Genomic DNA, 14,757 nt, shown 5'->3' with positions numbered 1-14,757 from the left:
AGCTGACCATGAGCATTGGAAGGCTACTGTAATTTGTGTTTGCTGTAATATGATTGTTTTTAAATTAATGTATCACAATTTTTTCATGATCAATCCAGATACATATTCTTTTTCTCCTATCTGTTTTTTTATTTTTTTTTCATTGTAATCTTTCGATTTTCTGACCATGATTATAGAGGTGACCACCTTGCCAGGGAGGCCATTCAGAGATATGCTTTACAGCAGCCGCATGAACCATAGGAATTTGCAAACAGACATTCATTGACTTCTATGGAAGTACTTTTCCCTTACAGGTCCTTCCATTGTAATTTTGTCTACTGAGAAGTGATCTCTACAAAATAGGAAGTGTAAGCTTATTATTAGGCTTAGTGACCAAAGTGAAAATTGCAGGAGTTCAGTTTTGATGTGAAAAATTTGAAAAACAAGCACATTTTTTTAAATGGGCACTCTCATTAAAGCACATTTTTGCCATCCTTATGGTAAATAAATAATATTTCTAATGTACTTTGCTTTAAAAAAAAAAAAAAAAAGAGGGTTTCTATGTTTTATTTGTGTTTAAAAAAAGCTGCCACTAGGTGTCTCCCTGAATGTCCAGAGCACATTTCTCCCCATCTCTTGCACAGACTTTGGACTTCGAATGTCCCCCATTTCCAGTGCTGACTTGCACTTTAAGGCGGGCCCACCGGATAGATTTAAATATTCATAAGCACCAGTCATGTGAGCGCTCATGCCTACTGAGCGCTCACGTAACGGCGCTTATGTACATTTAAATCTAGCTGGTGGGCCCGCCTCAAAGCGCAAGTCAGCGCTGGAAGAGGGGGACATTCAGGGGATCGGGCTTTGGACTGTAGGTAGGAATAGCAGTCTGAGACCCTGCATCAGTCTCCTGTTCACCCGCACTATAACCCCATGTATCGGGTTATAGTGCGTTTGAACTGGTCACCATTTTCCTTTAAATACTATGGACACCTTTTGCACAACAGTAACTTTCTAATAGTCTATTTATTAATATTGGGAAAATAATATGTATATACCAGTCCTCAAGAACACTAGGGATGTGTAGAATAAAGAGGAAAGAAAATAGTGAATCTAAAAAGGATTTATCACCAATCACTCTGCAGGGCCCTTGCAGGAATGAATTGGTAATAATCAATATATAAATAAAAATGCTAATGAAAATGCAGATAAAAATGCAGATAACAATAATATAGCAGAAATGCACCAATGTCCACTACGGTGGTTAGCAACGTGTCTTTTTTGGTTAGTAGTCACTCTTGGTCACAGTTAAGTCCAAGGGTATCCAATTAAAAGAGTCACAGTTCAGTAATCAACTCCTATGATACTATAGCCAAATATAGCAATAGTGGCGATAATAGCAGCAGTTGTAGCAATTATGGCAGTAGTTTGTAGAGTATCGGTGCACAGCACCACTCACCCTCCTTCTCGGCTGTTAGCGATCCCGGCAAGCAACGATGTTCACAGGTAGCAATTTCGGCAGACCGCGATGTCCTGTAGGTGATAAAAGCTGTTTGTATTGCCGGTCTGGATCGTAGCCTAGGTGAGTGGTTCTCCGGTGGGCTGTAAGTATCCTGGGCTGGCACGTGGAGGCGTCCGGCCTAGGGAGAACTTGACTTGCAAAAGCACCTTATACCACTTCTAAAGAGACTATATCCACACATTTTGGCTAGCAACTGCTGGATGCTCACAGAACTGGGACCATTGCAACACGCACGCAGCTAGCGCATCATTCAGACACGCAGCTGCTCCCAGATCTCCATTCACAGCCCCGGACGGCAGAGTTCCTGGACACATTCTCCCTAGGCCGGACGCCTCCCCGTGCCAGCCCAGGATACTTACAGCCCACCGGAGAACCACTCACCTAGGCTACAATCCAGACCGGCAATACAAACAGCTTTTATCACCTACAGGACATCGCGGTCTGCCGAAATTGCTACCTGTGAACATCATTGCTTGCCAGGATCGCTAACAGCCGAGAAGGAGGGTGAGTGGTGCTGTGCTATTTATATATTAATTGATTATTACCAATTCATTCCTGCAAGGGCCTTGCAGAGTGATTGGTGATTTATTTGCATTTACTTATTAATATATGTTTATAAGTAAATCCTTATTAGATCCACTATTTTCTTTCCTCTTTATGCTACACATCCCTAGTGTTCTTGAGGACTGGTATATACATATATTTTCCCATTTTTTGACTAGGCCTGATTGGGTGAAGGCATCACCTTTAACCTCGAACACTCTCCTTACCTTTATCTTTAAGTGAGCTACACATCCTATTATCCATATTTATTAATATTGTCCTACCGTTTTATCTGTTCACAGTGTATGTAGGGCTCTTTTGCCCATATGTGAAAACGTTTTTTGTTTTTTTCCTGAAAGGCTTAGGACAGTAGGGAGGGTATACATGGAGGGCTGTAGATAGGGAGGAAAGCGAACACAAGGCACTTTACAAGGTAGAATCACATTGGCTTTGTACAATAGAGAAAGCAGAGGTTCAAATATTTGACTACTGACCACACAGAATACATACCCAGTATATGTTACTGGAAGGATATGAGAAAAGTCTAAAACTAGAAAAAGGATGCAAACTGCATGTCAGGAGGTCTGAAATGAATGAAAAAGCAAAAATTGCTAGATAACAAAGGATTTGAAAAAATTTATATATAACATTTTCAATTGTTTTGGCTGATACTGCCATTAGTAAACCTAAACATCTGTCTTTTACACAGAAATATCAGCGCAGGAGGAAGTTCTGCTTGAGTGTTGTGTTCCATTCAGCCACCATGTTGCAGGACATTGGTGAAGCCATACAATTTGAAGTCAGCATCGGTAATTACGGCAATAAATTTGACAGCACTTGCAAACCCCTTGCATCAACAACTCAGTACAGCCGTGCAGTGTTTGATGGTAGGTTAATATTTTATGTATGTCAAGTATTGCTGTTGGGTGTCTCTTACTACAAGTTAGGGTGCGTTCACACGGCCGTCTGTCCCCGGTTTTTTTTTTATCCCTATTTCGGTTCCGTTCTTGCAGGCTGTAAATGGATTAAAAAACGGTTTTAAAAAAATCCCATTCATGTCAATGGGATTTTTTTACAATCCGTTTACATCCATTTGTACCAATCTGCACTCCTTTCCGTTTTTTGGCGGCAGGAAAAACGGCACATGCTGAATTTTTTCTTCCGTTAAAAAAACTGAAGAAAAAACGGATACAGTAAATTTGACATTGAAGTGTATGGAAAACGGATGAGCCTTTAATGTCATCCATTTGCATCCATTTTTTCAATCCGTTTTTTGATCCGTTTTTACTTCTGAGCATGCTCAGAACAAAAAATAAAAAGATTTTTTTTGGTTTATTAACTGAACAGTAATGGATCCAAACGATACAAACTGATAACATCCGTTTGCATCCATTATTGTCCGTTTTTTTTTTAAAGTCCGTTTTTATTTTTGACGGGAGAAGAAGGGGACGGGTCTAAACGGCCGTGTGAACGCAGCCTTACACCTGTCTTTAAAATCATTAGCCACTTACCTTTTATCTTCACTACACTTACAGGTAACCTCTACTACTACCTTCCATGGTCAGCGACTAAACCTGTAGTAACATTAACCTCCTCATGGGAAGACATTTCTCATCGACTTGATGTTGTCAATATGTTAATGGCAATGTCAGAAAGGCTGGTGAGTAAATCGTATAGGTTTGCATCTAGCATTTGTCTTAGAGATATGTAGATAGTAAATTAGAGAATTGTCATTTTGCCATGTAATTTCACTCTTGATGGCTGAGTATGCCAGGGAAAGTTTTGTTCCATTTTCCCTGCAGTGACCACTACAGGGAAAATGTAGTATTACATGTGGTGTTACCATTCAAATAAAAGATCATCTTTTAGCACATGGATTTGTCGCATCAGCCAGTGAGAGTAATGCAGTTTGTTTGCAGCTCTCCACTCACTATAGAGGGGTGCCCCTTGCTTAGGACCCCCACAGTGAGGAAATGGGCTGTCACGATGAGACAATCAGGATCAAGTCCAGCAGTGCTATTTTACTTTTACAGCCAAAAGGATTGGAACCAACTAACCCCCTAATAAGTCGTTGAGAATCACTTAATCGTGCCCCACCTCCTCAGGCACTACCCTTGGCATAACGCAGTTTATCAGCTTTGCCAGAGTGCTCCTGTAATAAATGTGCATCTTTACTAATAGAAACCCTTCATTTATGAGTTTAAGATTCTTATTTATAAATGATCTGACTTTCTTGCTTTTAGCAATCCAACATCTCAGCACTGAAATCAGCCATACAAGCAAAGATTCCTGACACCAGGCTGGCAGAAATATGGCTGAAGCTAATAGATCAGCTAATTGAAGACACTATGTATGTATTACCTGTTTTATCTAGCGATCGGTATGATGGGTGAAATGTTACCAACACAGCTGATTCTACAACTTCCCCATGTTTCCATATATCCTTTATAAAGGCAATTACTGTCTTATTAGAGATGGAGCCCCCTCTGAGCCTGATTGCAGACACTTTAGGTGGCCGGGAAGCTTAAATAAGTGTTTAGTTGACTGTTTTACACAGTCTGTGTTACCCCTATTGCCATTAATGAAAGTTGTATTAACAGCATCTTAGCCCTGTTTCAGTAGCTCCAGAGTTATGGAACTGGCATTGTTTGCATTACTCCTCTTTTCCACCATTCCCACCTTTGTAAGAGTTATCACTTTGTAGAAGTGCTTGCAGCTTCCTGAACATCTCCTGTGGCCACAAACAGATTTTTTTTTTTTTTTTTGGGGGGGGGGGGGGGCTCAGTTTCAGAATAGATGAGCCTCCCAGAGATTGCATCGATCAGACATGTCCATATAGGAAATGTCACAAATTAATGTGTTCCAGGTTTTCTGTCCTTTCATGAAAAAAAACTTTTGATATATTATAGTTGAATGTATGCAGAATAACTTTCCAGTAGCATGTTATTAAAAATTATGTTATCTTTCTATTTCATTTTCCACGTTGAAAAAAGGACCACTAGGGGTCTCCCTACCAGTCCTTTTTTTTTTATAGATTTCAGACTCATGCTGGAGTCCTAAATCTCAGACTGCAGCCGGGACACAGACAAACTCAGCACTGCTCCCTGCCAGGGAGTTTGTCTGTGTCCCGCCTGCAGTCTGAGATTTAGTACTCCAGCATGAGTCTGAAATCTATAAAAAGGGACTGGTAGGGAGACCCCTAGTGGTCATTTTTTCAACGTGGAAAATTAAATAGAAAGATGCATAATTTTTAATAACATGCAATTGGAAAGTTATTCCACATACATTAACCTATAATATATCAAAAGTTTTTTTTATGAAAGGTACCATTTGAATGGAAACAAAGTCCCAGATTTAGTAATCTGCCTGAAACCAGATCTGTCTTTTCCACATAACAACCAATCATGGCTCAGCTTTCATATCTTATTGAGCTCTGGTAAAATGAAAGTTACATTGGGATGTGTTGCTGTGGGTTAAAACTGACATCTTTGGTAAATCTGGGCCCATGTATCTATTTCTCTAATCTCTTTAAAGGGGTACTCCGCCCTTAGACATCTTATCCCCTATCCAAAGGATAGGGGATAGGATGTCTGTTCACAGGAGACCCACACACAGCCTTCTCCTGATGTCATGACCCCCCCCCCCCCTTAATGCAAGTCTATGGGAGGAGGTGTGGCGGCCGCCACGCCCCCTCCCATAGACTTGCATTGAGAGGGCATGGCATGACGTCACAAGGGGCATGGCCGTGACATCACAACCGCCCATTCCAAGCGGTCGGAACAAAATGTTCCGAACGCAGGGGCAGCAGAGTATCCCTTTAATTCTATCTTCTTATTTCATGTTTATCTCTGTCTGTTTTGTCTTTCTCAATTTCTTCCTTTTCTTGCACTTTCTTACCTGTAAACTCTGACACTGGATGGATTCTCTGATATCTACTGTAGAAAATGGAAACCCTGTATGGAGATTACATGATCACTTGGTATGGCTGGGTAAATGTAGCTGTATTATTAGTTTTTTTAGTATTATTGGTTCTGTTACTGATCATGTGAATGGCACACGTGTGCGGAAACTTTATTCTGGTTTACTAATTTTTAGGAAGCAGCTACCTCCTCTGGATGGGAAGTCCCATGTCACCATGCTGGACATGCAGCTTTATAAGCTCAGGCAGTCTTCCCTCAAGCTGATCGGAGAGGCAGCTGTGAGGATGAGGGGCGAAGCGACTGATGTGAAGGCCACACTACCTGAAATAGAGGACTGGCTCGAAAGACTCCAACAAATTTCTGAAGAGGTTTGTAGTTTATAAGACATGCATAACATTTACTTCAACATGAAAAATTGTAGCATGATATCATTCTTAACAGATCATCTACAGAGAAATACATAGAATTTGTAAAGAGGGTGTTTAGAACTATGAGCACACAAACAAACACAATGTGGCACATATACAAATTTCTCTTAAAAAGACAGTCCCTTTCTATATGACCTATTAGACGTACAGAGGTCACAGAGAGGGGCCCCTGGCCTGCATTTGTCAGCTTGTTGATATTGTTTTCGAGACCCACAGCAATCCACTGTAGGAAGTGGTTCTCACCATAAACAAGCCCTTTAAATTTTAGTCCAGGAAGAGACAAGTGTGTACATTACAGTAGTTGGATGCATATTTACTCTAATACATTAATATTCTTTTAATCCGCCATTTACTGGTACTTAATAGGCTTCAGATCATCAATTATTGTGGATTAAGCCCCTTTCACACTGCCGGTGCTCCCGGTCGAGAACGGCCGACAAAGTCTCTTTTTTTTTCAATTTTTTTTATAACTTTAACGGCTGTTCTCATGACTGGGAGAAATGGGCAACAACGGGTCCCGGCAGCTCCCATTTACTATTATGGGGGCCGCCAAGTGCCGTTATGATCGGCATTACTATTTTTTCTTCCGCTATTCTACCTGGCTCTCCCGACGGCCGTCACACTGTCGTGTACTATCGCAAGTGTGAAAGAAGCCTAACTAGACAGTCCTAGAATTGCAATGTACTTGTAAGGATAGAAAGCTATAAATAACACACCATTTCTACAATACATGCACACATGTGGCAAATCTGCTGCTATCACTTTATTTAAAGGTATTGTGTTACTAACAGATATCTTATTCATTGTATAGATTGAAGAAAAGTTAATGTTTGTCAATAACAATTCCCAAAAAATGTAAGCTATCCAGTGAAGAGTTATGACCCTAACTTACATATCATAGTGCCAGCTTGTGTTTATAGTGAACAATAGTGGGCATTCATACTCTGTTCCTTACAGAGCAGCTGATCAAATAGTTTTCCACTCTTGCCAGGCAAGGAGTATAGGCCTCTGCAGTACAGGGCAGTATAACTAAGTGGACTCCTGCGGGGAGCTGCCAGAGGTGGATGGAGACTGATTCTAGACAGAACTGCAGCACCAAGGGGAAAATATGGAAGGAAAACAATTGGGAAGGCTATCTTATGCCAGGAACACAGTTAGGTATTTACTTCAAAAGAGCTAATGATAGCCTTTTAGGATTGTTGATAAAAAAAATAGTTCTTAGGATAACCCATTTAACTAGAAGCATCTTATCACTTATTTCTACTTGTGGTATTAAAGGAGTATTCCCATCTCAGCTTGGTATCCCTTATCCATTGAATAGGGCAGTGTTTCCCAACCAGGGTGCCTCCAGGCATGCTGGAAGTTGTAGTTTTGCAACACCTGGAGGCACCCTGGTTGGGAAACACTGGGATAGGGGATAACCAGTTGATCAGTGGGGGTCTTGACCACTGAGACTCGATGATGCTGAGAATGGGGACAAACTTTCCCTTGGAACGAACAGAGCGCATCAAGCGTGTGTGGCCAGGGATCCATTCGTTCTCTATGGGGCTGCAGAACATTTCCAAGTTGAGTGCTCAGAAATGTGCCGTGGCCCATCGAGAAGGAATCAAGTAGTGGCTGCTTAGGTCCATTTATTAAGGGGACAATTATAACCTCATTTTCAGGATCAGTAAAGTCCTTCTCTAGAAACATGTTTCAGATTATCAGAATGTTTTCAGTGATGACAGTTATTTACAAAAGAAATCGGGTTAGCAGCTACACCTAGTGCTGATGGACACCTTTTTTTTCACAAATTTTCTTTATTTGAAAACAGAATGTCCAGCAGAAGTTTTAGTCATGAGTTACTTTTAACCATGCCAATGCCAAGGTCTATTTTTTATTATTTTTATATTTCTTTTTTTTAGCTGAGTATCATTTTTTTTTTAAACATATAAACATCTCATATCACACATATTAATCCCCCCCCTACAATCCTCAATTTTTTTTATTGACAAAATAAAATACAAAATAAATGGATGGACACCTTACGGTATTAAAGTTGCCTTTTGTCTCGACTCCATTCGTCTTAGACTGTATGATGTTGCGAGGAGGGCTCTCACTCATTTTGTTTGAATATTAAGTATTTAATGTTGTGTATTTAACATGTAGTATTTAATGTCTCATAATTGTCCTTATTTGTACCTCAAAATTGCGAAGTACTGCGGAATTTACTGGCACTATATGAATAAATATTATGTCAGCCACGCTTTTTGTTAAGAGCAGTGATCTTAGTTACCACCACTATGGGCTCCAGGGAAGTAGTTTTCCTAACATCAAGGAAATACTATGAGTCGGGAGACTCGGTCACTTTTTACCCTCTTTAGTTTAAAACCCTGGCAAAATAGGACGTATTATTCATGCATCCAAAAATGATCTTATACTCCATTAAATCGATGCAGAATGCATGTGTTTAGATTTCTTACTAGCAAACCACAAGTTTCACATTAATGTACAATCCTGAGTACATGCAATATAGAAGTCAATTATTTATAGTGTTTTTTAAGGGTTAGGTCCCCCAAAGGTCACTACCCAGGCTTGGATCCACCCCCAAGCCACTCCCCTCCTAATGCTGGACCCAGCTGGTGTCGCCCCAGTGACACCAGCTGGGTCCAGTACTAGGAGGGGAGTGGCTTGGGGGTGGGTCCAAGCCTGTGTGGTGACCTTTGACCTTTGGGGGACCTAACCCTCCAAAGACACACCCCTTGACCTTTGGATACTCCCCCTTGACTCTGGAAACACCCCCTTGGAGAAAAAAAACATATATTTAAAAATGTTAAACAAAAACACACAAAATAATCCTCCATCTTTTTTCAATTGTAGCCTCAGAACAGCATGCCGGATGTGATCATCTGGATGATTAGAGCAGAGAAAAGACTGGCGTACGCCCGCATTCCTGCCCACAAAGTCCTCTTCTCATCCACCAGTGAAGAAGCCTGTGGAAAATACTGTGGGAAGACACAGACAATCTTCTTACAGGTAGGAAAGGATGAATGTCCATCTTGGGTAATGCTACAATAACGCATGCAGTTACCATCTGTAATATTATAGCGGTATTCCCTTGCCTGCTCTTCCTGGGAGTCTTCGGTCTTGGGTTTATTAGTTATGTAACATATTGCAAAATCCTCTCCATGTCAGAATATCGAGCACTACTGAAATGTCTGTCTTTGCAATGTTCTCCTGTCCTTAGTACCCCATGGATAAAAATCAAGGTGCAAAAATTCCAGTTCAGTTAAGAGCCAACATATGGCTGGGGCTGGCAGCAGTCGAGAAGAAATTTAACAGCTATGCAGAAGGGACCTTCAGTGTATATGCCGAGATGGTAAGATTGTCACATCCATTACATGGGTCAAAGTGGGTTTCCATCTAAAACCTCTTACAGAATGTGTATTAATAAATCTGAGTTTAGAGAAGTATCCAGTGATTGGAATTTATTTATTTTATTGTAAAGGCAGAGAAATGGGAAAAGCTGGCACAGTTTGGCCCAATTAAAACAGTTCCATGCAGTATACTGGCAGGTAAGGTGCTGGTGTATCAAACTGCAAACCCCAAACGTTCATCCCGTGTCGGGTGCTCAATCCTCCAAGCCAAAGTCCATACAGAAGATAAATATGCAGAGATATAGGAAGCACTCACCAGCAGGGTAACGTGAAAAATGTATTTGCTTTACTTAGACATACAGGAGCAAAAGCGGACAAGTGTGGACGCAGTCCACCAAATGTAGGTAACAGCTATTTCACACCGAGAATCAGCGTGAAATAGCTGTTACCTGCATTTGGTGGACTGCGTCCACACTTGTCCGCTTTTGCTCCTGTATGTCTAAATAAAGCCAAGAAATTTTTCACGTTACCTCGCTGGTGAGTGCCTCCTATATCTCTGCATATTTATTTTATTATGGTGGCCATTTTAGCAGAAGTGACAACAAAAGTGCAGCTGTATTGGTTGTCACTTTTGTTTTAGCTTTTTAAAAACAATATCCCTTTATACAACTCCAATACGGCTGCGCAAATCTAGAGTTAAAGTGGTTGTGTGGGCAACACGTCATCAAAATCTTGTTCGGGAGGGGTAAAAAAAACACCCTTTTCTCACTCCTGCATCACCAGAGGTATAACGGGGCTCTGGCTCTTCATAGTTTGGGGATGTGACTGGCTTCAGCCACTACTTGCCTGAGCAGGCATGTGAAAGCATGTTCCCGAACCTGGAGGTCCCTGTCAGAAGGGACCTGAACTCTGTTATACTGTGGCAGTGTGGTATCGAGGAAGGTAAGAGTGTTCAGTGTGTCCAGAATTTTACAATTTGTCTATAGTGGGGATTTGAAGCTCTGTATATAAGGAAAAAAAATCAAAACTTATGATTGCTAAAAGTGTACATTCACATAGCATGTTTGCTGTGGATTTAATGCTGCAGATCTGCAAATGATTCTAACTAAATAATTGATCACAGTGTCAAATCTTTAGGGTACATTCACACCATGCTTGCTGTAGATTTGATGCAAAAGATGTACCATAAATACATTTGCATAGGACAATTTGCTGAAAAGGCTCTCCATTCTGCATAGGATATTAATGTAATGTATTATACTTTTTGGCCAGTATGAAAACCAAGCTATGATGTTCGGGAAATGGGGGACCACGGGTCTGCTGAAACGTCCCAAGTTTTCTGATGTCACAGGAACTATCAAACTGAAAAAGGAGAGCTTCCTCCCACCTAAGGGCTGGGAGTGGGAAGAAGACTGGATTGTGGATCCTGAGAAGAGGTGACATTGGTTCCACTGCTTCTAAGAAAGGGTGTGGAGGAGGCCATTTGTATTTTATTCCCAAAGAACCATCTTAAATATACACAGGAAATAAATTACATATTTTTTTTATCCATTTTCCACATTTGATTTACATGACCTCCTATCCTAGCTGTTTAGCTCCCTAGGGGGTTATATGCCAGATACTGCCTCAATTTGTCTCTGATTCTACTCAATCCCCCCCCCACCAAACCCAATTGTACCATACCATTAGACTGTCGGGCTGGGGGACGTTTAAAGACCTCTGCGCCTGCCATGATTATGTTCCCATTACACCAGTGTAATAGGAGATTACAATGATTTGTGTATTGCGGTGTACTGTAATTTTTACAGTATAGTGTGAAAGAAATAGAACCCTTGGGGGAATAAAATACAAAATACAAAAAAAATACATTTTTTTTCTTACATTTCTTTTATTTATAAATCATTAGATGTTTTTATTTAGGGAGTGGTCACACATTCCGTATTTTTCTTTGTATTTTCTTCATCTGATTTTCTACTTCAATGGGTAGGAAAATACGCTGAAGCAAAATATGGAGCAAAATACGGCATGTGTGACCTTAACCTTAAAGTACAAAAAAGTAAACATAATAGGTGTGACACATGCATTTTTTTTTATTTCACCAGACAAATAATTTCTTTTGTTACAATGTGATGCAGATTGCTTTGATTTGATACAGATTTCGGTCCTGAATCTGCCCCAAAATCCATTTCAAATCCAGTATATGGGAATTTAGCCTAAAGAGTTAAACAATGGCAACAAGTTTCTTTCTATTTTAAATACCATTTAGCAATATGTTTCACTACTAGAGGTCACCAGTAGAGACACTTGTCCAGATTAATTCATACATGTTATACATTTGGTATAAATCAATTCTGAAGTTTGTGACCATTGGTATTTTAATCAAAACGTTAACCCACTATAGTCTATCTTGTAATAAATGTTTGTTTTCTTTTTGGATTAAAAAGCCCACCTTTTGTACCCTGTGTCCCAGTTGAAAAGTATAATATACAATAAGCTAATGCATTGAACGGCTTCTATATTTTCCTGTAGTTTACTGACTGAAGCGGACGCCGGTCACAGTGAATTTACTGATGAAGTGTTTCAGAACGAAAGCCGATACCCTGGGGGGGAATGGAAACAATCTGATGAGCCATACACTGATGTGGTGAGAAATAATGTTATATTATAGTGAAAATTTACTTCTATTAACAGAGGAGGCAGATACTTGGGGCAGAGAGAAACCTAGAAGTGTAGGTATCCATCAGCCAACCTTTAAACAGTTTCCCCCCAAAGTGTTATTTATAATAAATTAGAAATTAGGTATATCTTAATGCTGTTATGTATTTTCCATCCTGTCCTGGATACAGTGTGCTCCCCCTAGTGGTAGCTGCTGGCTGCAAAAAAAAGTGCATTTGTTGACCATAGCTACCAGTCATATTCTTACTTTTCCTTGTTGTGGTTGGAAAATAAAAGCAGAAGTTTAATGTTGTTAAAAACTTTAGCATATTTGTTGCTCAATGTACTCAATACAGGTACAGTATAGTGGTTTGGTTCTGCCTTGTCCTTCTGTAATATTTACTTTTGCTCTTTGTTTTCCAGAACGGAGAGAAGAGCCATTCTCCTGGGGAGTTTGATTGCCCATATGGTTGGGTATGGGAAGATGATGCTTGGACCTATGATATTAATAGGGCTGTGGATGAGAAGGGTATGTTAAATACGACTGTAGGGGGTCACACCATGCAGACTGTGTACATTTTGGCTGTAACATACTGAAATTCATTTATCTTTAATATCTGGATGTCCACCTGTTGGAAAACATAGACATCCCAGCGTGCCATGAAAGCAGCAGCCTCCGATTGTATGCTGGGACTTGTAATTCTACAACAACCAGAGAGCTGAACAGTCGGAAACCACTGGCTTAATATCTGAGCTTGAGTTATGTTGTAGGGAGAGTGGTCTTCCGAGTCCTAATAGTTTTCATATGGCTTTGGGTGGTTAAAGGAAATCTGTCATCTCTATACCATGTTCAGAACTGCAGACATGGGCAAATAGCTGATAGGGAGATAAACAATTAATACATATGTCTCTTAGCTTATGGCTGTATGCAAAGTTTTTAAATAATGTTTTCCTTCTAAGTGTAAGAGTCATAGAGGCTAGGCTGAGCTGCAGCAAGCACAACTCCTCCTCCCCCACCTCGTCCGGCTTGGCTTTCAGCACTGACCCCTGTACATCAGTGATGCAGAGAAGGTTGAGAGAGGGGGAGGTAGTGTGCTCAGTGCAGCTCAGCACTTTTTGACACTTGAGCCTCAATGGAAAACATGATTTTACAACTTTGTGAACAGCCATTGCCACTTGTTTTATCCCCCTATCAGTTATCTGCCCATGACTGCAGCTCTTGATCTAAAGCTGATAGGTTCCATTTAGTGTATATTAGGATGTGTTTATCTATATATAAATTATATATATATATAGGCAGCACACCAGATTAGTGTAAAAAAGAACTGTGCTTTTATTCCATGATGCAGTAGACAAAGTTTTCAATATATATATATATATATATATATATATATATATATATATATATATCCTTGCTTACATAAACTTGGCTTTTCCTATTTTGTTTTAGAAAATATGAAACCATGATTTTTTTTTTAACCAATGCTTGAATTCTTATAAACAGAAAATATAGTATAAATCACATATTACCAGTTGCATTTATCCAAATCCCATGTCCATGACCAACAACCCCCCCTGGTCACTTATTCACTTACTAAAACTCCTCTTAACTATCTCTCAGAGCATAATCTACTTAACAATGGGAGCCATATAGTCCTATACTGATATTTATTTTTGCAGTTTTTACATTATGTTTTATCCTGCAATATAGAGGGAAGTTATTTTCTTAGTGGCCAATATAAGATTATCAGCGCTGCTTTTCTCAGAATAACAAAGAAGGCAAGGCCACACATTCAAAGGGATTTCCTTACCGCTAACATGCTGTAAATACTTTTTTATGCTGCTTTACATAGTCTGTTACCACTTAAAGACTGCAGGAGCTAGAGTGGGGAAGAAAGAGTTAGTATTAACCATTCGTGACTCAAACTTACTATTTACCAGTATACTTATTTAACATGCTGGGAGAGAGTGGTGGATCAGCCATGCAGCATCAGTGGCGGACATGGTAGAATGATGTTTAGGCCCCTTTTATATAGAAATGTATGTATCGACATCCGCATATAGAGAGATTTATGCATTGGTTGGTGGAGGTTGGGACCAAACTGAATCTTTGGGGCCAAGCTCTTAATCATTGAATTACGGGGTATCATTCCATCTCATTACCAAAGGTGTATAAGATCCAGCCCTTAGCAGGTCAGTCGCCTTTACAAACATTTTTGATAGAATGGGCTGTTCTAATAAATATATATTGATGCTTTACAGCTCCATATAAATGCCTTTGGATTTAGAATGGGATTTTCTGCAGGTGTAATGTGTAGGTGTCTTAATATTTTGTCCACATATAGTAACGTTAGTGT

General features: G+C 40.0%; 1 protein-coding gene across 12 annotated transcripts in view; it reads left to right on the top strand.

Annotated features, from left to right (window-relative positions):
- The window catches only part of MYOF (myoferlin), a 228,335-nt gene that overhangs the window by 161,252 nt on the left and 52,326 nt on the right, over nucleotides 1–14,757 (top strand). For all 12 annotated transcript variants that reach the window (XM_056529441.1, XM_056529439.1, XM_056529437.1 and 9 more), the window contains 9 exons: nucleotides 2,751–2,928; nucleotides 3,577–3,701; nucleotides 4,285–4,391; nucleotides 6,137–6,329; nucleotides 9,249–9,404; nucleotides 9,616–9,747; nucleotides 11,018–11,181; nucleotides 12,275–12,389; nucleotides 12,824–12,929. In XM_056529441.1, coding sequence (XP_056385416.1) covers nucleotides 2,751–2,928; nucleotides 3,577–3,701; nucleotides 4,285–4,391; nucleotides 6,137–6,329; nucleotides 9,249–9,404; nucleotides 9,616–9,747; nucleotides 11,018–11,181; nucleotides 12,275–12,389; nucleotides 12,824–12,929 — 1,276 coding nt within the window. The remainder of the gene's footprint in view (nucleotides 1–2,750; nucleotides 2,929–3,576; nucleotides 3,702–4,284; nucleotides 4,392–6,136; nucleotides 6,330–9,248; nucleotides 9,405–9,615; nucleotides 9,748–11,017; nucleotides 11,182–12,274; nucleotides 12,390–12,823; nucleotides 12,930–14,757) is intronic.

This window comes from Hyla sarda, chromosome 7 (genome assembly GCF_029499605.1).
Source record: "Hyla sarda isolate aHylSar1 chromosome 7, aHylSar1.hap1, whole genome shotgun sequence".
NCBI classification, from domain to species: Eukaryota; Metazoa; Chordata; class Amphibia; order Anura; family Hylidae; genus Hyla; species Hyla sarda.
Note: the sequence above shows the minus strand (reverse complement) of the source record. Positions and strands in the feature narration are given on the sequence as shown.